Source organism: Ictalurus furcatus, chromosome 23, assembly GCF_023375685.1.
Source record: "Ictalurus furcatus strain D&B chromosome 23, Billie_1.0, whole genome shotgun sequence".
In the NCBI taxonomy this organism is placed as follows: domain Eukaryota; kingdom Metazoa; phylum Chordata; class Actinopteri; order Siluriformes; family Ictaluridae; genus Ictalurus; species Ictalurus furcatus.
The window spans coordinates 704,392-725,674 of record NC_071277.1 but is presented as its reverse complement, the minus strand read 5'-3'; the positions used below and the strand labels follow the sequence as shown (position 1 = coordinate 725,674).

Below are 21,283 nucleotides of genomic sequence, written 5' to 3'. Positions count from 1 at the left end.
CATTCTTAATGCCATTTTTTAAAAATAGTGTTTAACTAATAAGTGATTACTAAAGTTAGTTTTATAGGAGACATGTTTGAGATAACCATAAAAATGAATTTCTGCATTACATTTATGCAGTTTCGGAGTTTAACAAAAGTGGCAGGTCAGACATGTCGCAAGACTATGGCATGCTGCACAGAGTGGTACAAGATGCTGCTTTCTGCAAGCACTTGGGTCACAAATCTACATTAAATTCAGCATCATACTTGCACAGCTAATCAAAAGCAATAAATGTGTTCATTTCCTTCAGGTTCACCGTCTTGCTGTGCTTTTGTCATGTGCTGATTGTCACGCCAGCAGCACAGCTTGTTTTACTTCTGTTGATGGCTCATGCAATGAAGTGGAAAACACAAAACAGGATCTTGTACAGAAACTGAGTACCGGAGCGCTCATCCAGAGTAGTTACAGAACTCATTTTTTCCTCACAAGGTCATGGAATTCTTTAGTTCCTCAAAGGTTCAACTATTAGCAAAGTCATATTAGCAAAGAAGGATGTGAAAATGTTTTAATCGCCTTCATTGTTGAACCGTTTGATCTTTTGTTTAAAAAATTCACAAAAATGCTCTGCTGTCATGGATATCAAACAATTGCAAACAAAACACAGGTTTATCCAAAAAAATAAATTTGTTAAATATAGGTGTGCAACAATTATTGGCACCCTTTCAGTCAATACTTTCTGCTACTTCCCTTTGCCAAGATAACAGCTCTGAGTCTTCTCCTGATGAGGTTGGAGAATACATGGCAAGGGATCCAAGAAAATTCCTCCAATCAAGAATCTCTCCAGATCCTTCGAGGTCCACGCTGGTGGACTCTCCTCTTCAGTTCTCACCCCACAGGTTTTCTATGGGTTTCAAGTCAGGGGACTGGGATGGCCATGGCAGGACCTTGATTTTGTGGTCAGTAAACTATTTTTGTGTTGTCAACACTTTCCTGCTGGAAGATCCAAGCTGAAGATGCTCGAGTTTGTTTTTGGAGGAGAGTAGAGGCTTTTATTTCCTTGAAACCCATCCAAACAACTTGTGGTGATGTAGGTGACTTGGGATTGATTAACTTCTGCAATTCTCAAGCTGAGAGACAATATACAGTGCCCTCGACTAATATTAGCACCCTTGGTACTCAATTAAAAGATCCTGAATGGTAGAACTACTTGTATTGTTCTCTGCTTGATAGATCGCTTTGCTTGTATTTGCTCATTTGTAAGTCACTTTGGATAAAGGCGTCTGCTAAATGAATAAATGTAAATGGTAAATATGAGCAAAGTTGTTCCAGTTGACTGGAACTTCTTACTTATTGTCCTGATGGAGGAAATGGGCATATTCAATGCTTGTGCTATTTTCTTATACACACTTCCCATTTTGTCAAGGTCAACAACCTTTTGCCGCACATCACAGCTATATTCCTTGGTCTTACCCATTGTTATGAATGACTAAGGAACATTGGCCTATGTTACACCTCATATTTATATCCCTGTGAAACAGAAGTCGTGGTTGAACAATTTCCTGTTCTGTGTCACCCAGGTGTACGAAAAATGTTAAATATCGATGGGAATATTCTTCAAATATATTTTTCTAATATGAATTCATAGGAGTGCCAATAATTGCCGCGCACATATTTACAGAAAAAATAAAAAAAATTGGGGATAAACCTGTGTTGTGCGATTGTTTGATATCCATGACAGCAGAGTATTTTTGTGAATTCTTTGAACAAAATATCAAAAGGTTAAACAATAAAGACAATTTTTCACAGCCTTCTTCGCTCATAGTTACCAAGGGTGGCATTATTAGTGGAGGGCGCTGTATAATACACAGACGTATACACATCAGTGTCTTTTCACAAGGATCTCATGACATTTATCTTTTACTTTTTCAAGCTATGACTGTAAAGCAGATGTACAAAACATTACATAACGGCCTCATATAGACTCCGATATAATTCTAACAGGACACTTGTTAATTCACAGTCAAAATGTTCATTAGTGGCTGTCCAAAAGTCCCCCCAGCACTGTGGACAAACAAGTATGTTAATTTAACTATTTTAAAATGTTTAATAACAGGCCCAAGTTCAACCCTTGGTAGTCCATGTGATGATGGTATCTTACATTAATTTTCATTTAACCTGGACCACAGAAACCCCGTCGGCCATGTGAACGTGGTGACAACATCTAGTTTAAAACAGTTAGATTAACACTCGATAGGTGTTTCATCTGTGCAAGCCATTTGCAGTGCTATTACAGAGCTAATGTTAATGACAAATTAACTCCAAGCTCTATGCACAGTTCGGTCTATGTTAATGCTCATGGCAATACAGTTTTGAGTGTTAAAAACGTGATTCTGAAGATATGTAATCTAATGAGCATTTAGCAACTCCACACAGATTTCTACACATGTGATGAATTCTGTGTGATGAATTTTGTGTGATGTCTTGGTGTATTTTTGTACATATCTGTAGTGGAATGGTGCTCACAGTAAGGGACAAAACAGGATTGCAGTTCTTGTGCATATACTGACTGCTACTTCCCCACATTTCAGCTAATTTAAAAGAAAACAGCACTGCAACATGCAGCAGCAGTGTAAATATCGCATATCGTTTAATAAAAACGAGTAAAAATAATTCTCCTCTCTCTTAACTTTGCAGCCGCTCTGCTACTTGCCATTCATTTCAGCATTTAAAAAAAAAACGCTTTACTACACAATCTGCCACACTAAAACAGAGTACATAAAATGGTAAAATAATAATAATTTACTACAAGATAAGGGTAAAAATTCTAACTACAGTAAATCTAGTTTTGTTCTCTCTCATGCAAACAGGCTGAGCCAGCAGGAAAGAAGTCGCTGTGACGGAGGTCGAGCTGAGTAAAGCGATGGCTAATCTTTGACATCGTCGTATATATCTGACATCAGTGCTATCAAACAGTCCCACCCAAATCAAACTTTCCAGAACAAAACAGAAGAAAAAATTTCAGTCAGAAATCTCTTAAGTGAAAAGCCAACATTATTCTTTCTTTCACAGTCAATGGTAAATACACCACAGAAGCCACAGCTAACAGTAAAAAGCGAATTAGGAAAATAAGTTGACAGGAGTGGCAGCAACTCTCCCACAGGTAATTATCAGCCACCTAAACCCAAGAATGCTGTTCCTCAACGTCAATATATCAGTGTATTTACATTAAATGTCTACAACAATTATTTTACACTGAATTACAGAAAGCAATATGCAAGTGATTTATATTTACTGCTGCAGAGTACAAACCTGACTGCCCCGATACGTTTTCATGAAATCAATTCTGAACTCTTTTAAATATACCATCAAGTTACAATTACGCAAGCAATTCCATTGCACAATTCCATTGCACAAACATTGGGTTTAACATATGCATGGCGCAACAAAGAAAAATAAAGAAATCATTTTCCTCTGACCACAGTGCATCACTGTGAAGTGAGTGAAACCTGAAAATACATTACTCTGCATTAAAATAATGACTTCACTCTTTTCAGGTATAAGGACTGACACTAAAAAAGTGATTACCCTAGGTCATCTGTCATGGTATCCAAGTCATGCCACATAAACAAAACTGATCAAATGCCTTCACACATGTAAATTACCAAACACCGCAGGGATGCGAGAACACCTAAAAGTCCAACAGCGTCCAGCTGGAAATAAAACAGTGCGAATTTAAATAACATTGGTGACACTGATGTTGAAAACTCATGCCAGCAAATACGGTTCAAAGTAATACAGTCATGTGAAAAAATAAGTACACCCCATGGAAAATGTTGACTTTCTTGACATATCAAGCCACCGTGCTTCACAGTTGGTATGAGGTGATTCTGCTGAAGTGCTGTCTTTGGTCTGCACAAAGCATGTCTGCCGTTACTGTGGCCAAACAACTATATTTCATTCGTCTGTCCAAAGCACATTATTCCAAAAGGCCAAAGCAAAGGCTTTTTCCTGGCACGCCTCCCATGCAGGTCAAATTTGTGCAATGTGTTTCTGATTGTAGAAGCATGCCCTTTGACACCAACAGTTGCAAGACTTACGAGCAGATCCTGTGATGAAATTTTGGGGTTCTTAGAGACTTCTTTTTGCATCAGATGGTCTGCTCTTGGGCTGAATTTGTGAGGACAGATGGATAAATTGGCAGTTGTTTGAAATCTGTGCATTTGTAGATTATTTTACTTAGAGTGGAATGATGTATTTCAAATAATTTGGGATCTTTTTAAATCCCTTGCCAGGCTCATAGGCATCCACAACCTTTTTTTCTAAAGAGGCCTTATAGACCTCTTTAGATCTTGGCCTGATGACACCACACCCATCAATAACAAAGGGAACACAAGACACTAGATATGACAGGAGTGTAAATAAGACAGGTTCCACCTGCACTCCCTAAGCAGGTTCTGATCACTGGCACACAATCTTCAACACCTGATTCTAATTTTATGGATTTGAAGGTGTGATAAATGTAGGGGTGTACTTACTTATTCCATGTGAGAGATCTGGTTTTGTTTTTTGTTTTTATTTAAAATGTGAAAATTACTACAAAATGTCAAGTGCATCACCTTTATTAATAGGTACTGTTTCAAAGATGTTCAAACGTTTGCTTGTCCAAATATGTTCAGAAAAAATTTCCATGAGGTGTACTTATTTTTTCAAAGGACTATGTTCCATTATTTATTATTTTTTTCATTATTTCCATAAGTTTTAGGCACATTATAAGCATTTTGTGTCAATAACTGGTCAACAAGATACATAAAAGATCCAGCAGAGAGACTGTCAAAATTACTGTGGGTCACAACTTCTAAGTCAGAGGTCAGTTGATATATGAGGTCCCTATTGCTAACGTAAAATATCTCAACATTACCACTCAACAGAGTAGCTCTATCCTGCCTTTGTATCAGTCTGCATATTTAAATAAAAACCTTCACCTGTTTTGTTTTTTGTTGTTGTTATTTTAAAAATGCGGACTGATTCAAAGGCAGGATAAAGCTGCTCTGCTGAATGGTTTTGTTGAGATATTTCAGAAACTGTCATTACCTAACCAACATAAATAGCTACACGCCTGCTGTGGGGTAATTTTCTTGTTATTTGTTCTGGATGTTTCATCTGGAGGAGAGCCTGAGCCCAGTGTTGACAACTTTGTGATGGTTTAGACCTCTTTAGAAACTTCTGGGGGTTTTTTAAGTGATAAATATAATGACATTCTGAGCAGACGTCAGTGACTGTCCTGCCTTTGATATGGCACTCCAGCGCTAGTTATACGAGCTGAAATAGCAGGTTCACTCAACGCACCACCGGTGTGAAACGCCTGACTGAGTTGACATCACTGATAACCAATTATTCCTACTTGTGCACACTTTGTTTTTTTGTTTCAAACTTCCTTCTTGGTTATATTACAAGTAACAAAAGCAAGTTCGTCCATATGTAACTGTTTCTTTTGTGTTTATTTCTCTAGTACTTACTACCCCTGCCTCATATTGTCTGTTCTTGATAGAAATTACAGTATTTTGTAAACACACAGGGCAGTACAGTGGCGCAGTGAGTCTTGCCACCTCACAGCACCAAGGTCCATGGTTGGGTCATGAGCTCAGGTTAGCGTCAATTTCACACATTCTCCCCGTGTCAGCATAGGTTTCCTCCGGGTTCACCTCCCAAAAAACCCTCCAGCATGAGGAGCAGATACACTAAATTGCCTCTAGGTGTGAATGAATATAAAATGCGTGTGCATGGTGTCCTGCAAAGAAGCGGTGCCACATCCAGGGTGTACCCCGGCCCTTCATCTTCCTTCTCCATGTAACACGTTTTGATATGCAAAACACTGACTATGCAATGAACGTACTAATTAGTCCGGATCATCTGGTAACTTTGTGACTTTCTGAGCATGCAGCAGCTACTTTCTCCTGAAGAGAGCTGGCAGCACTGCCAGAGCCCGAGGCAGATGAAGATGAAGATGAATCATATGATGGGTTTTTATAACAGACTTTTGATTGCACTACTAATTTGGAAGCGACCAAATAACGTGGTGCATGACTGACACTGATAGTGTCGAAAAGTGAATCTGATGAACGTTTTTTAAAAGGACAAATAGCTGGATCTGGTACTAACGGTTTTACTACCAGGCTAAAATAATATCCTAAGGAAGGCAGGTCGGATGGTAGCGCTTTACTCTGCTCCATCTGCAGAGCACTGAGCAGCTTATGCCAGCTGGTGAGAAACTGAACAATATCGCCCACTCTGCATCTGTTCTGTCCTCGAGGCTGTTTTCCTGTGTCGGACTCATCGTCAGCACTGCGGTTTGATCTACACCCTGACACATGCAGGCCATGTTTCTGCAGCTCTTACCTCCTCTAAAACACTGACGGTGTTCCTGCAGCTCTGGAGGCGGGTCGTGAAGCTGGAGGTCGTGGGTGAGTTGTAGTCCTCCGTCGTCTCCGACAGAAACTCGGACACCGATATCTGATCCGGCATCCTACAGCGAGGTGTAGTCCAAACAAAAGGTGGAAATGTTTCTTCAGAAAACGGAAAGAATTCACAGAAGACAAACTTCCGAGGCGCTGTGTGTTGCGGCGCGCACGAGATGCCAGCCGCACGCGCAGCAAACTACCGTTAGCGGGCTGAGTGCGAATAAACACACAAAGGCTTCTGCCTGTACACAAAAAAATGATGAGGATTCTTAAATAAGATATTGAATACTGTCCTGTTTCCTCTTTGTATGAACGTTTTAGAGTTTATAAGCCCGGACTCGCCTGTTTCAACGGTTTCGTCCCAATTCCATTACACGCCGTGAAATGAACTAGCGGCGGATTCTTACATTCCCGGTGATGTTCAAGTGCCAAACAGGCGTCGCTAATGCTAGCTGCTAATAAATGGGCATTTCACAGTACACACTATCTCCGAGAACTATTCAACGACTAGGCTGTCTGTTTATCCGCAGGGTTTTAAAGCTAAATGTACATCTCGGTGCGTGACACTAGTGTGTTTTCTCTCTCTCTCTCTCTCTCTCTCTCTTTGCTTCATCCGCCCCCAGTGACAGACGCAGCACTGCGCATGCCCTGAGTCACGCGCCACCCTTTGGAGGTTGGGGGGGGGATGCGCGGGGAAGGGGGTTCTAACGAAGGAAATTATTTTTACATAATGAAAATATGTAGTTATTTAAATATAAATTTACTTTTTTAAAAAATTGGTTATATAGATATTATATAAAGTGTTATATAATATTATTTATAACACCGATGTTGAATCTGTGACTCTTATTGCTGAGTTCTAATGTAGGAAATGATTTTTACATGATGAAAAAACACTGGAATGAAGTCGGTGTGATGCTGGACGCTCGATATTCGCAGAGATGCGGAAATTAAGGGACCGTCTCTAAAGTGACATACGACATTGTTAAACACGTTTCTAACTTCAAGAGCGTTCGAAGGGAATGACTTACAGTCCTATAACCAACTGTAAAGTGTTCATCTCACACCTTTTTAGATTTCTGATGTTTTATTAAAATAAACTATTAAATCATATGTAAATATTGTCACGTATTTCACTACCGAATGGGCTCATACACAAAATATACCATGATTTAAAGCTCAATAGCATTTGAAGGGAATGACGTACAGTCACACAACCAACTGTAAAGTGTTCGACGAGGTGTCCGGTATGACGCACACCTTTAAGATTTCTGATATTTAACCCTACAGTGCATGAACCAAAAAAACCTTCACGAATGCACAAAGGGGGTCGAAATGTCCTGTACTGGATTGAATGGTTTTCTTCAAAAAATAGATGTATGTAAATTTTATATATATATATAGAGAGAGAGAGAGAGAGAGAGAGAGAGAGAGAGAGAGAAACGTGTATAACAATGTGGTATGTAACTTTAGAGACGGTCCCTTAATTTCCGCATATCTGAATATCGAATGTCCAACATCAACCCAATTTTATTCCAGTTGAAAATATGTAGTTAGTTAAATATAAATTTAGTTGAAACAAAAAATGGTTATATAGATATAATATAAAGTGTTATATAATATTATTTATAACACCAGTGTTGAATCTGTGACTCTTATTGCTGATTGAGGTGAATGGGTTTTCTCTAACAGCAGCTCTGACAATAGTTCTGCTGCAAGGTGAATCACAGCATACTGTGGACTTTTATACCGGACGCTCCACATAGCCTAACTGGGTTTCTCCATAACATGACAAGCTGCATTTTTGTCTTATCTTCAATAGACAAAAGAGAAACTAATGAGGGAACAACTGTCAAGAGCTGTTATAACACTGTTGATTATTTTTCTGTAACAAAATACTGAAGTCTGGAACCATTTGAGTTCCATCCTGTAATACCAAAAAATGGGGGGGATTAAAATGGGGGTGAATATGTACAGTATGCAAAGCACTCTACCTATTACAGTTGACAACAAAAGTTAGAATCCCTGAAGAGGAACATTTTGGCCTATATAGCAAGTAGAGGTTTGTTTTTTTCCTTTTAACATCTTGGCATGGACTATTTGAGCATTTTTTATACTTGAAGAAAATGATAAAATGACAATGAAGAAATATCTATAAAACCTAACTTAATATCTTACATTTCTCTGTTTTCATTTTTTTCTTAAGAATATGCAAACTTTTCTATCTTACTGTTTATATGTTCCAAATCATCATAATAATTCTAATACTATATTTTAATAAAATCTAGGTAATATGTGCCATACACATTTATATAGCTAGATTATATTTTATATAAAAGCCTAGCTGCAATTTTTCCACTTACAAGACATTATCTGATATTTCTATGTGGCATAAAAAGTAGGACTGAAAAAATTGTCCTATGTCAGATGCAGGAATGTCTTTGATTCATTGGAACACTTGTGGTGTGCGAGTTGTGAATTTTGTTTTGTTTTGTTTGAGCAAATATTTATATATATATATATATATATATATATATATATATATATATATATATATATATATATATATATATATATATATATATATATGCATATATTTGTTTTGCTACAATATCTCTCAGAAAAAGGCAACATGAAGAATATGATTAACAAGCAGTATAATCAAACAAACACTGACTATGGACACCAATCATCAATTAATACATTATTTAAAAAATCAGCAGGTTGCATACAGAAGGATATTGAGTTAATCAACTACAGTATATTTGCATGCTAAAAGTTACATTTCTTACCGGTTCCATAAAGGGTCCCTTGAGGAAAAACTTAAACGGGAGGTTGATGCTCTCATAACTTTGCAGTCAGTTTCTGTCCTTAATAAAAAAAAAAATAAAGGAAATCACAGGGTTATATTCCTCGTAGGAAAGGTCCACCCTTTTTTGTTTTTGTTTGGTGGTTGTTGTTTTTTTCCAAATGTAATTTTCAATAGCAATACTTCAGAAGTAGTGTAGAGCTTAGATAGTGTTTTGGTCCCTGATGCTGTTATTAAATAAAACTAGGTGTAGAAAACCCTGTTGACGTTTGAGTTAGTTTTTTATTAAAAATCTGCAGCAATATGTTCTTTAAGCTCGTATTGAAGTAGACAGATTATCTTTAATTAGTTAGACCTGAACTAGACACACTTACCCCAAAAGCTCCTGGTTAGTTTTGCCTAATTAGTGAACATCAAGTAATGTGTCAAGACAAGAGAAGTTTCTCCCTGTGCGATTCATGTCAAATCTATGCTCACTGCCATCCTTAATGAGCTTAGCGGAGTGGCTGTCTGTGTGTGTGTGTGTGTGTGTTCTCCATTCAAGAGGAAGGGAGAAGCGACAATGTGTGCAGAAAAATAGCCAATGACAATAGGCACAGGATCCCGAAGTTACAGCAGCAGGAAATGAGGAAATGCACTAGCATTGTGGAAGGAAATGGCAGAGCTATTGAGGAGTTTCCTCACGTGTTTGTGCCTCCTGAACAGCAAACAATGTGCAGCGTTTCACAGGATACCTTAAACTCTCTCTTTCTCTCTCTCTCTCTGTTCTAGTTCACAGTATATACACAGAACAAAAACTAGACAACAAAGCTCAATTAAATTTCTGTTGCCAAAAGGTTATATATTGAAATTCGAGGACTGTTGGAGTACCTTAAGCAAAACCCTTATCCCTTGGCTACTCAGCTACATGTATGGATTGAATTCTGCCTCACTTGTTAGTCATAGTATGAAAATCTCTGCCAACAAATGAATGTCATTAGAATGACACTAGGCACACATCAAAGGACCTCACTGCATACTGATTATATTGTAAAAACTACTTTAAACAATTTTACTATAAAACAAATGGTCAATGCCGACACTTTGCTACAATGTAAAGTAGTGAGTGTACAGCTTGTGTAACAGTGTAAATTTGCTGTCCCCTCAAAATAACTCAACACACAGCCATTAATGTCTAAACCACTGGCAACAAAAGTGAGTACACCCCTAAGTGAAAATGTCCAAATTGGGCCCAATTAGCCATTTTCCATTAGCCATTTTTTTTTGGAAATGGGCATTTTCAATGCTTTTGCTATATTATTATAGCCACTTCCCATTTTGTCTTGGCAAGACCTTTTTTGTGGTCAGTAAACCATTATTGTGTTGATTCTGATTTATGTTTTGGATCATTGTCCTGCTGGAAGATCCAACCACGGCCCATTTGAATCTTTCTGTCAGAGGCAGTCAGGATTTCATTTAATATCTGTTGATATTTGATAGAGTCCATGATGCCATGTATCCTAACAAAATGTCCAGGTCCTCTGGCAGAAAAACAGCCCAAAAACATCAAAGATCCACTTCCATATTTAACCGTGGACATGAGGTACTTTTCCATATGGCTACCTCTCTGTGTGCTCCAAAACCACCTCTGGTGTTTATTACCTAAAAGCTCTATTTTGGTTTCATCTGACCATAGAACCCGATCCCATTTGAAGTTCCAGTAGTGTCGGCAAACTGAAGACGTTCGAGTTTGTTTTTGGATGAGAGTAGAGGCTTTTTTCTTGAAACTCTTCCAAACAGCTTGTGGTGATGTAGGTGACTTCAGATTGTAGTTTTGGAGACTTTCTGACCCCAAGACACAACTAACATCTGCAGTTCTCCAGCTGTGATCCTTGGAGATTTTTATCCACTCGAACCGTCCTCTTCACAGTGCGTTGAGACGATATAGAAACACGTCCAATTCCAGGTCGATTCATAACATTTCCAGTTGACTGGAACTTCTTCATTATTGCCCTGATGGTGGAAATGGGCATTTTCAATGCTTGTGCTATTTTCTTATAGCCACGCCCCATTGTGTGAAGATCAACAACCTTTCACCACACATCACAGCTATATTCCTTGCTCTTAACCACTGTTATGAATGACTAAGGGATTTTGGCGTATGTGTTACCTCATATTTATACCCCTGTGAAACAGGAAGTCATGGTTGAACAATTTCCTGTTTAGTTGTCATCTTCACTTCCATAGAGCACTAACGGTTGGTTTTATATTTTTGTGCTCCTATAAATCCTGCCCTTTGGTTTTTGTCCTTCCCTCAGCACCCAAACACCTCATTATGTGTCATTTTCCTGTTTTTCACAGGCCTGTGGTTGTCTGGGTGAATTTTCTGCTGAAAAGGAAACACAGTGATTTTTGCAGAGACAAGTCTATATAAATCGCCCATTCCAGAATTGCGGATACATATTAAGCAAACAAAAATAAAATTTCCCATTAAACTTTTTTTATTCTCATTGAACACACTTTAAAGTAAAAAAATCAGTATTTGTGTAAGATATAAAATATTTATTTTGAAAATCAATGTACTAACAGAAAAATCGGTCAGCTTTGTTATTGACAAATTGGGTCAAATATATAGTCAACAAATGTAATACAATTTAAAACCCTGTCTTCCCCTAAGAGAACTTTTGTCTCTGCATCCATTAATTCATTTTTATGTCTAAGATATTTACTGAAAAGCTGCCAAGATGCATTTTCCCTAAACATAGCTTTAAAAATGAATGAAATGCTTTGAAATTTCATATAGTAAGAACGTTAGTTACGATACAGCTTCTGATCAATTTAACAATAAAACCTATATCTCATGATAATTTTTTTAAGCTGTTGACATTCATGGTAACAGAGTTGAAATGAATAACAGAGTTGACCACCTGTAGTTAAAAGACCAAAAACAATACTCTGTCATTTTTAAACCATTTTAAAATGTAAACACAATTATTACAATTCATAAATAAATACATCTGAATTACAGATCCTTCATGAACTTGAAAATTAACTGCACATGTCTCATGCATTACTGATCTGGAAGATAAAATGGCATTCAAAGCATTTTTTTCCTGATGGACATCATATTGTAGCAAATTCAGAGGTAACTAGGAATCGAACTCAGCTTGCCCAAAGCATAGGCAAGCACACTAATCAGTCGGCTAAAGGGTCCAACCTATTAATCAAGAGCTGGAGAGCCTATACATCCATGGTCATTATGCTGACCCTTCAGGAAGCATACCCAACCCCTATTCTACACCATATCTGCTCCCTCACACCCTGGGAATGTGAATCAGTCATTGGTGATTTCTGCCCATATTTCTTTCTTTATTTCTACATCATGTCCCGTGGCAGGTTGGTTGTGGGATGATGTGACGGTGTCATCTCTACACTTCTCTGCCTTCTTGCTCTTGCACCTACACTGCCCCTCTCTCTAATACTTGTACTTGTAGCTTTGCTCCCTTTCACCCAGATCGGTCAGTCTGCATGTCTGTCCTGCATTTCTCCTTTTGTGCCATCTATTTCTGTCTTTTTGCAAATGTCCTACCTTCTTTACAGGGTCGGCATCTGGCCATGCCCTGTATTGCTGTTGCCTTTCTGCTGCGAACAGCTTCATCTACCTATTCTTCAATTTACTTAACCTGAAATGGTATGCAGTCCCCTCCAAAACTATTGGAACAGCAAGGCCAATTCATTTGTTTGTGCTATACACCAAAGATCAAAAGATGGATATAAGATGAGAGTTTAGGATTTCAGCTATTATTTCCTGGTATTTATATCTAGACATGTTAAACAGCATAAAACATAGAACCTTTTGTATCAAACCACCCAATTTTTAATTGAGCAAAAGTATAGGAGCAGATAAATCTTGAAGTAAATGAAACTTAAATAACACTTAATATTTGGTTGCATATCCCTTGCTTGCAATAAACTGCATCAATCCTGCGAGTGGGGGCGGCGGGGGGGGGGGTTGTCCAGTGAAAAGTGTCGCTTCAGCGGGCCCAGAATGCAATAGATTTTGGGTCCACTCATTCACACATTATATGAAAGGTGATTAAAAAAAAAAAGCTTCATTATGGCTTTCCAATGTGTTAAAAAGGACCACAAATAAACAAGAGGAGGCACTGGATTAGATCACAGTTTCATTTAATCATCATATTGCTACTGATTGCAAAACTACAGCACACAGAGATGTGCAATTACATAGTTTGTTTCGCCAATTTTTAATTCATTTAGATAGAATAGATATATTTAACTCAAAATGGAACCCACTTTCATCAACTCTTATGGAAGCCCACTTACTGTTAAATGCCACAGATGTGATGACATTCTCAACTTTCTTTTTTGTGTTCAATAAAAATATAAATCATCTCTTCATGACAGTATTACACAGTGTTGCAGTATTATTGCTGCCTTGTTTGTTGTTTCACTGTGTGTCTTGGTGCAAGCTTCTCCACTGTCCAGTTTAACACTCTGTTGAATATTTATATCTTGGTGCAATTAAAAGATCCACCTAATATAAAGGTTAAAAGTTAAATGTATCTTCTTAAATACAGCAATCAAAGAAAAATATATTTGTACTCCTTTTTAAATGTTCCCTAAAAGCACATTTTAACATCTGATAATAAAAAGCACATGTACCTGTACATGTTCAGTGACTGTATAGAAAATCAGTGATGGTCATTGTTGATTTGCGTCAAGGCACAGATGTGGTGGTTTAGTTGTTTAAAAGAAAATGAGCAATAAAAATCTTGGGCTTTGTATCTAGGTTATAAAATGTCCAATAGCAATATCCATTCTAGATTGTGACATGACACTGATTTAGTAATACACTACGTTAAAAAATGTAACTACTCTTCTTAACAGTAAAAATGAGTTATTATAACAGAGTAACAACTGTCTGTCATGACTTCATTAGTGCTTAGTGATCAGGGGGTGTCTCAATTTTCCCTCATTTAAAGATATACAGCACATCCAGTATGTAAAATAAATACATCACTTATTTGTTTTTCGATAATAAATAGTCATTTCCTGTAGCTGGAAATATTCACCAAATGACATCAGATCAAAGAATGTAATGAAGCAGCACAAATTCACTCTGGTCCCTGTCCGTCAATCAGACACTCCTTCCATCAAATCTGTAGAAAAAGCAGACAGAAGAAACATATTTGAAATTATTTTATGTTGAGAGAAAAATCCGAGGTCCGAGAAAGAGTACATTTTATATTAGAAACTATTTATGCCACTTAGCATATACTGCAGCAACTATTATGTTCATATGTTATTCAGTAACTACAGTGACTTCACTCATTAGGGGCTGAAGTAAGAACAGGCGCACACATTAGGGAACAGACCAGTGACGTGGGGGGGGGAGGGGGGGGATCTGAGACATAAAGGGGTTGCATGGTCATTAATGAATAGTAGAAAATGAAAATGGAAATCTAACTTTTCATTTGTATAAATCAGTAATAGAAAATAACCCCTTATCTACACTCTTAGACAAAAAATCCTCAAGACTTTTCTGATAATTTTAATAAAAAAGGATTTACACTGCAGTACAAAACTATAAAAGGCTTTAGCTTACTGTGTGGACTCCCCCCATCAACGATCTGCACTGAGCTGAAGTAACAGCTCTGCTTGGGCCGGGCTCCGAGCTCATGCTTCTCTTTCACCTCGTTCGGGTTCGAATTCTCATCAGTAGCTTCAGCTGCAACCGGATTCTGTGCTTTGTCTTCCTCAGTCATGGGTTTGAAGTGCCCTCCCTCCTCAGCTACCATCTTCTCCACCTTCTCAATCAGCTGCAGGACTTGCGTGTTCTCTCTGAAGGCGTCGTTGTTGACGACATGGTATCTCTTCTTGCACTTCTCCAGCACCCACTGCAGTGCACGACCTTGGCGCCGGATGTGTCTTTCGATTGGCATGTTCTTCAGCACCTCGGCCCATGTAAACACCACAATGGTGTGCCTCCACACAGACTCACCAAACAGGACCAAGTTCTCTTCAATTCTTGCCCGGTCCGTGTCTGTGAACATGCCTACAGGCACAACGAGCAGGAAAGCATGTGGCCCAGGTGAGCACATACTCAGGCTACGAGTCATCTCCTGTTGATAAGCAGTTGGAGTGGTCTGAGCTGAAAACCAGCCTGGCGTATCCACGACAGTCAGCTTGCGGCCGTGGCGTTCTGCATCGCGCTTCACTGAGAATTCAGCTGCTCGTTCCAGCCGAAACTCTTCGCGCCCCAGGATAGTGTTTCCAGTCAGACTTTTTCCAGGCCACCGCCAGCCCAGAAGAATAAAGTGCAGCTCAGAGAGATGGTTGGAAGCAGCTAATTTTTTCTCCTCTTCAGGGTCAAAATGATCATTTCCTGTAAGAAAAATGTATTTGTGATTGTGAATGCAAATATTTTAATCATCCAATTCCTTATTATTATTATTATACACAATCAAAAAATACTATTACTTTCAAACTATTAATAATGGTCACTCGGAAATCAATTTTGAAGTCATTTTTATTGGAAATTCAATTTGAAGAAATCTTACAGCATGACTAGCTTGATTACGCTCCCTTCAACGTGCCCTTCGGAGGGTGATTTATACCATTTGAAAAGCAGAGACTGTCACCACGAGAGAGAAAAAACGTGCTGTGTATTTTGAGCAGTTTGAGTTGCCGTAGTTTGCTGTAGTTCTCAAGCAACGATGGGTAAGGTAATCTTCCATTGACCGCCGGCAGTAACAAAACCCCCGTGTACAGATGCAATTTAACTTGGTAAACTTGGATATTATATGCATAGGGTAGCTAGTACTTGGGGGGGAAAAACATGAAAAGGACATGGAAACATTTGTACTTCTTGAAAATGGTCAGCAAGCAAGCCCCTGACAGCTGTGTAACAGCGCAGCTTCGCTTTGGATTAAATGATTGCTTTTCAAATTGATTGACATGAAGCTTATCACAAGGTAAGACTTGTCTATGTTGTTATTGTTTGTTGTTCATTTATATAACAGCACTTTTCCAATGGGTTATGAACACATGCCTTCAGATGCGTCTCGGGTGTATATAATAATGCTGGCTTGGTGTGTTTAGAGATGAACTGTTGTGATATTTGCTGCTGCAGCACATACTGATAGGGAATGAATGAATGAGGAATGAATAGAAAAACATGGTGTTTGATGCTGTTATGTGGGGTAGTAAAGACAGGACGTAATCAGGAATGCCAAACCAAAATAGCTTGTGTTTTTCACGAGTCTCTCTCTTCAAATCCAACTCAAGTCTCAAGTCAGTTGTTCATGGGTCCAAGTCAAGTTGCAAGAAATTTCTTCTGCGACTTAAGTGGGACTCGAGTCCAAATCACAGACTTGAGTTTCCATCTCTGCTAACTATACACTGCTAGTTGTCACAACAAGGTAGTTGTGATTAATAAGTGGCCAGAAAGTGAACGCAGAGTTTAACAATACCAGCACTACACACATTACCATGTCATTATCATGTCAATGCCACTGAGCTAAGAATGGTCCACCATAGGGTAGTCACGGTGTCACAGTTAGACATGGCGTATGAGCGGACAGTTACCTCACCAGTGACTTTTCCAAAATGTATATCACTGTCTACCCGTTCGTTGTTGTTTTTTAAACAACATAACGTCAAGGTGAGTGACCGGAGCACTGTTACAAACAAATTTCAGTGGAAAGTTGCTAAATGTCACTAGATGACGTCATGTGCTAATTAGCATATTCATTACATCACTGCGTCGTATTTGCATTCTGCCTAGTGTCAGCCCTTTTCAACTGTTTGCTTCTTTCCAGTGTTCGTACAGACGTTTCATAATGAAATTCCAGGACTTTTCAAGCAATATTTTTTTTTGTTTTCAAGAACTGTACAAGAGATGTCATTCAAACATATTCGTATTTACTATAATTATATTTCTTGTTTATAGAACCATTGTACAAAAGCAATATTACAATCGCAATCGTGTGGTTATACTGGATATCGCCATGGCTGTGATTACCTCCAGCCGAACAGCGCTCTTGCTCATGGGATACTGCTTAACCAACACACACCTTGCCAAAGGACAGCTGAGGAGCCAACTATCCGATTACTTTTGGCCCCTTAAAAAGTGCTCTAATTCCGACCCTGTTCACCTGATTTGGATGTGAATACCCTCAAATTACAGTCAGCACTTTGAGCTCATATTCAGCATTTCATTTCACCTCCAATATAGTGTGGTGCACCGCTGAAATAACAACCATTAATGAAACCGATCCAAGCACACTGAAGGTACACAGGAGAGAATAATCATTTACAAACAGATGTGTGAGATGTTACGAAACTACAGTCACAGCAGTCATTTCCCATCAGCTCTGAGGAAACAGTGACATGAAGAAAGCTTGGCTGGGATGACATGGGCAAAAAAAAAAGACAAGGAAAGGAAAGGAAGAAAAGAAAAGGAAAGAAAGAAAAGAGTAGAGTAGAAAAGAAAAGAAAAGAATGTTCCTAAATCAATTTGTTCAGAACCCACATGTTAAACACAAGGTGAAATTTAAATGTAAGTTTATCTTACTGGGCCAGAAGACCTGTGCCACAGATATATTATATATAAACGTGTTAGATTTCTGGTCGATGCTAAATATTTCATTAGCTTCACTTACGACTGACTAAAGTCTAACTTCATGATCAGAAATAAAGATATCAGATAACTGAGTTTCTCGCTGCCTTGTTAAATAAATGATAATAAAACGATAACCCGTGTTCATTCGGCAGGTGGGTGAGTTCTGTTCGAGTTCTGTTCGAGTTCTGTTTAAAACGGTCAGTCAGCTGAAAGTGAAGTGTGTCGGTGTCAAACTCACACAGCGAAGTACAGAGTACAGATTTAACACAGGAATGAAGTAATATTATGAAGCCAGTATCTTCAGCACTTACCAGATGATTCTGTAGATTTGTTAGACTCCATCATATTGTTTAAGTTCTTCACGATTATTCTTTCTTTATCCTGGACAGGGGGACTTCCTGGTTGATTGGTTGGCAAAGCGTGTGAGCATGTAGGTGTGGTTTATCCATTTAACACACCTACATACTGCCGAGAGGACGGTAGGTGTGTTCGATTTCACACAGGCTGCGCAACTCGGTCGAAGCTTGTCGTTATGTGATCCGCGTTCTCAGACCGATTTGCACCGCGAATTTGTTGCGTTCCAGTTCAAACTGACAAAAAAACAAAAAAAAAACATTTCTGGAAATGAAGAGAGTTTTTATAAGTGTTACTTTACGAGATGCGATAGAAACTTTGATATGGATAAAGGTGCATGCACCTGCCTGAAATGATCCAGGTTTAATCTAGTTTGAACGCGCTTATTCATCTTAATTTATTTTCATTATCACTGCATGCTGAGTATCAGTAACATCTGGGAAAATGCACCGCCCCCTAATAAACTATCTAAAAATACTGGGATAAGTGAGAGACTTTAGTAATCTAGTAGGAATATCTAGTATATAGTTATTTATCTCTTTATTTTATTTTATTTATGGAGTATTGTTTTTGTATTCTTCTTCTTCTTCTTCTAATTATTATTATTATTATTTTCCAATTTAATTTTTTTTCTGCCAATCTACTGCCCACACTCCAGTCCAGTGGGTGGCAGTAATGCACATTTAGCCGCCATTAAAACAAGAAGAAATGCATCGCATCAGTCCGTTTATTTTTATTTTTTGCCCTGACTGCAAAAATGGAAGATTATATATATATATAAGCTAAAACATTTCTCAAAACTGGACTTTCAATCGAAACCGGAAGTGATAAATAATGGAAGACCGATGCCGGAGCTAAAAGATTTGCTTCAAACGACGGGACAGAAGATAACGCGCTCTTTTCAAACGGAGTGGTTCATCCGAAAACACTGGCTGTGTGCTTGTGCTACGAGAAACCGCCTTTTCTGCTTCCCCTGCCTTTTGTTCTCAACAGGATTTAGTGACTTGAAAAATATACCAAGAAGCCTCAGCAGACATGAAAGTCTGCTCACATTCAGGGCCAAATTGCTTTAAAAACTTTTGGAAGCGCAAGGATAGATTTGGCTTCGAACAAACAGTGGAGTCTAAATATTAGCGTCCACAATGCTAAGATAAAGGAAAACTGAGAGATTTTAAAAGACCTCATTAATGCAACTTGCTTCCTAGCCAAACAGCAATTAGCATTTCATGCTAACGATGAGAGTACGACCTCTTCTAATCCGGTCAGCTCTGTGGAACTATTACAGGCTCTTGCTGAGAAGGATGGTAGGTTAGCTAGACATTTGGAGAGTGTTTTCTGGCTCATCAAACAGAATTCAGAACGATTTAATTGAAGCAATAAGTGATATGATTAGAAATGATGTAAAAAAGGAGATTAATCCAGCCCTATTTGTTGCTGACGAGACAACGGATGTCACAGACAAAGCCCAGATCTGTCATTTTGCGTTATGTGGCTACAAGTGAGGTGTCCTGTGAAGTGAGGGAGGCGTTTTTGGGATTTGATGTGAGTAATGACAGACGAGTAAAGGTAAGACCATGCATACACTGTTGTACAGTCCATGACAAAAATAAAAGACCAGCCCTTTTTAAATAATAAATAAAAAAATATATAAAACAAGATAAGAACAAAATTAATAATAATAATCAAAAAATGTTATTTTAAAGAATAAAACTACATTTGTCTTTTTGTTGTGGATTGTATATACTTTCATTTGTATTGAATGAGTATCCGTCTTCTATACCGCTTATCCTTTTCAGGGTCACTGGGAACCTGGAGCCTATCCCAGGGAGCATCGGGCACAAGGCGGGGTACACCCTGGACAGGGTGCCAATCCATCGCAGGGCACAATCACATACACATTCACATTCGCACACCCATTCATACGCTACGGACACTTTGGACACGCCAATCAGCCTACCATGCATGTCTTTGGACTGGGGGAGGAAACCGGAGTACCCGGAGGAAACCCCCGCAGCACAGGGAGAACATGCAAACTCCGCACACACAGGGCCACGGTGGGAATCGAACCCCCGACCCTGGAAAAAAACATGTTGTCATAGGAGGGGTGCGAGGGGCCTCCAAATGTCTAGGACCGGCCCTGGTGATGTCATCAGAAAATACTATGTTTGCTGGGTGTGGGCTTTTATTGTACCACTTTCATTCCTTTTATTGCACTGACATATGCTGTCATTCTTATTTTTGTTGATCATCAAAAAAAAAGCAAGAAAGAGAGAGAAGAGTTTGAAGGGGATAGAGACAGTCAGTTGGGGAGGATGAAGAAAACTATATTAAATGACTTTGGACCACCTGGCAAAAAGCGAGAAGTGAGAGGGCATAGTGTCATGATATGGACGATAAGAATGAATGAATTGTGTTTGTTTTGTGCCACACATAATTCATGAATGTTGTTCATAGAGCTTTCATGTTCCTGTCTCGATACTCACAAAAGCATATTGTTTGTAGGAGACATTAAATAAGTGTAATGTTATTATTTTGTAGAGGTATTTATATTTATGTTGAATGTTGTTCATCGACATTGTTCAGGAGACATGAAATAAGTGTAATGTTATTATATATTACAGAAAAAACAAACAAACAAACAAAAAAACCTCCCCAACTAGAGTCCCTCCAGTGTATCTCGGCCATTTCCACTACTGTTTGAGCCCATTCCTCTGTACAGAACAGCTTCAACTCTGGGATGTTGTTGGGACTGCTTGCTTCAGGTCCTTCCACAACAAAAATTCGAAGGTAAGTATCAAAATTGTAAATAGACATTAAGTATCACAAGTCATAAATTATGTTTTAATTAAATTAGCATGAATACAAACAAAATATTTAGACACATCAAATTTGTAAATATACATTAAGAATAACTACACAAACAGATGACACCTGGAGCTATTTATATTATAATGTGCAGATATAAATATAAGTAGCGCAACAAAAAGGGAACCCACATTACAAATGTTCTATTGTAGTTTAGGCTACAAATGCGTGCAGTCACCGTACAGTGAAGGT

At 38.4% G+C, this 21,283-nt stretch overlaps 2 protein-coding genes and 1 long non-coding RNA gene across 9 annotated transcripts in view; 1 reads left to right on the top strand and 2 right to left on the bottom strand.

Annotated features, from left to right (window-relative positions):
* asap1b (ArfGAP with SH3 domain, ankyrin repeat and PH domain 1b) overlaps positions 1 to 9,710 on the bottom strand; it is an 89,808-nt gene extending 80,098 nt beyond the window's left edge. For 3 of the 5 annotated variants that reach the window (XM_053611583.1, XM_053611580.1, XM_053611584.1), the window contains exons 1-3: positions 9,624 to 9,710; positions 9,233 to 9,310; positions 6,379 to 6,505 (exon numbers count right to left, since the gene is read on the bottom strand). In XM_053611583.1, coding sequence (XP_053467558.1) covers positions 6,379 to 6,505; positions 9,233 to 9,288 — 183 coding nt within the window. In that variant the 5' untranslated portion in view covers positions 9,289 to 9,310; positions 9,624 to 9,710. Of the gene's footprint in view, positions 1 to 6,378; positions 6,506 to 6,782; positions 7,066 to 9,232; positions 9,311 to 9,623 lie in introns of those variants that run through there. The other 2 variants (XM_053611581.1, XM_053611582.1) reach the window with 2 other exon arrangements.
* A 4,574-nt stretch (positions 9,711 to 14,284) lies between these two features.
* Positions 14,285 to 18,313, bottom strand: LOC128599780 (GTPase IMAP family member 9). The gene is made up of 3 exons (XM_053611730.1): positions 18,184 to 18,313; positions 14,855 to 15,634; positions 14,285 to 14,408 (listed from the first exon to the last, which is right to left on the bottom strand). Exons 1-3 carry the CDS (start codon positions 18,215 to 18,217, stop codon positions 14,383 to 14,385), a joined length of 840 nt encoding a protein of 279 aa, XP_053467705.1. The 5' UTR covers positions 18,218 to 18,313; the 3' UTR covers positions 14,285 to 14,382.
* LOC128599784 (uncharacterized) lies at positions 17,568 to 20,589 on the top strand. Of its 3 annotated transcripts, none has more exons than XR_008384470.1 (3): positions 17,568 to 17,809; positions 18,025 to 18,149; positions 18,262 to 20,589. It is a non-coding gene; the product is annotated as an uncharacterized LOC128599784 (long non-coding RNA). The 3 variants fall into 3 exon arrangements; XR_008384471.1 differs by having other exon boundaries at positions 18,025 to 19,530; positions 19,649 to 20,589; XR_008384469.1 differs by having other exon boundaries at positions 18,025 to 20,589.
* The last annotated feature ends 694 nt before the right edge of the window (positions 20,590 to 21,283 follow it).

Coding starts and splice junctions, on each gene's coding strand:
- LOC128599780 (XM_053611730.1), bottom strand. CDS start 18,217: ATGATGGAGTCTAACAAATCTACAGAATCATCTG. Junction 15,635..18,183: donor CAAATCTACAGAATCATCTG/GTAAGTGCTGAA, acceptor TTTTTCTTACAG/GAAATGATCATTTTGACCCT. Junction 14,409..14,854: donor TGATGGGGGGAGTCCACACA/GTAAGCTAAAGC, acceptor CTTTTTCTACAG/ATTTGATGGAAGGAGTGTCT.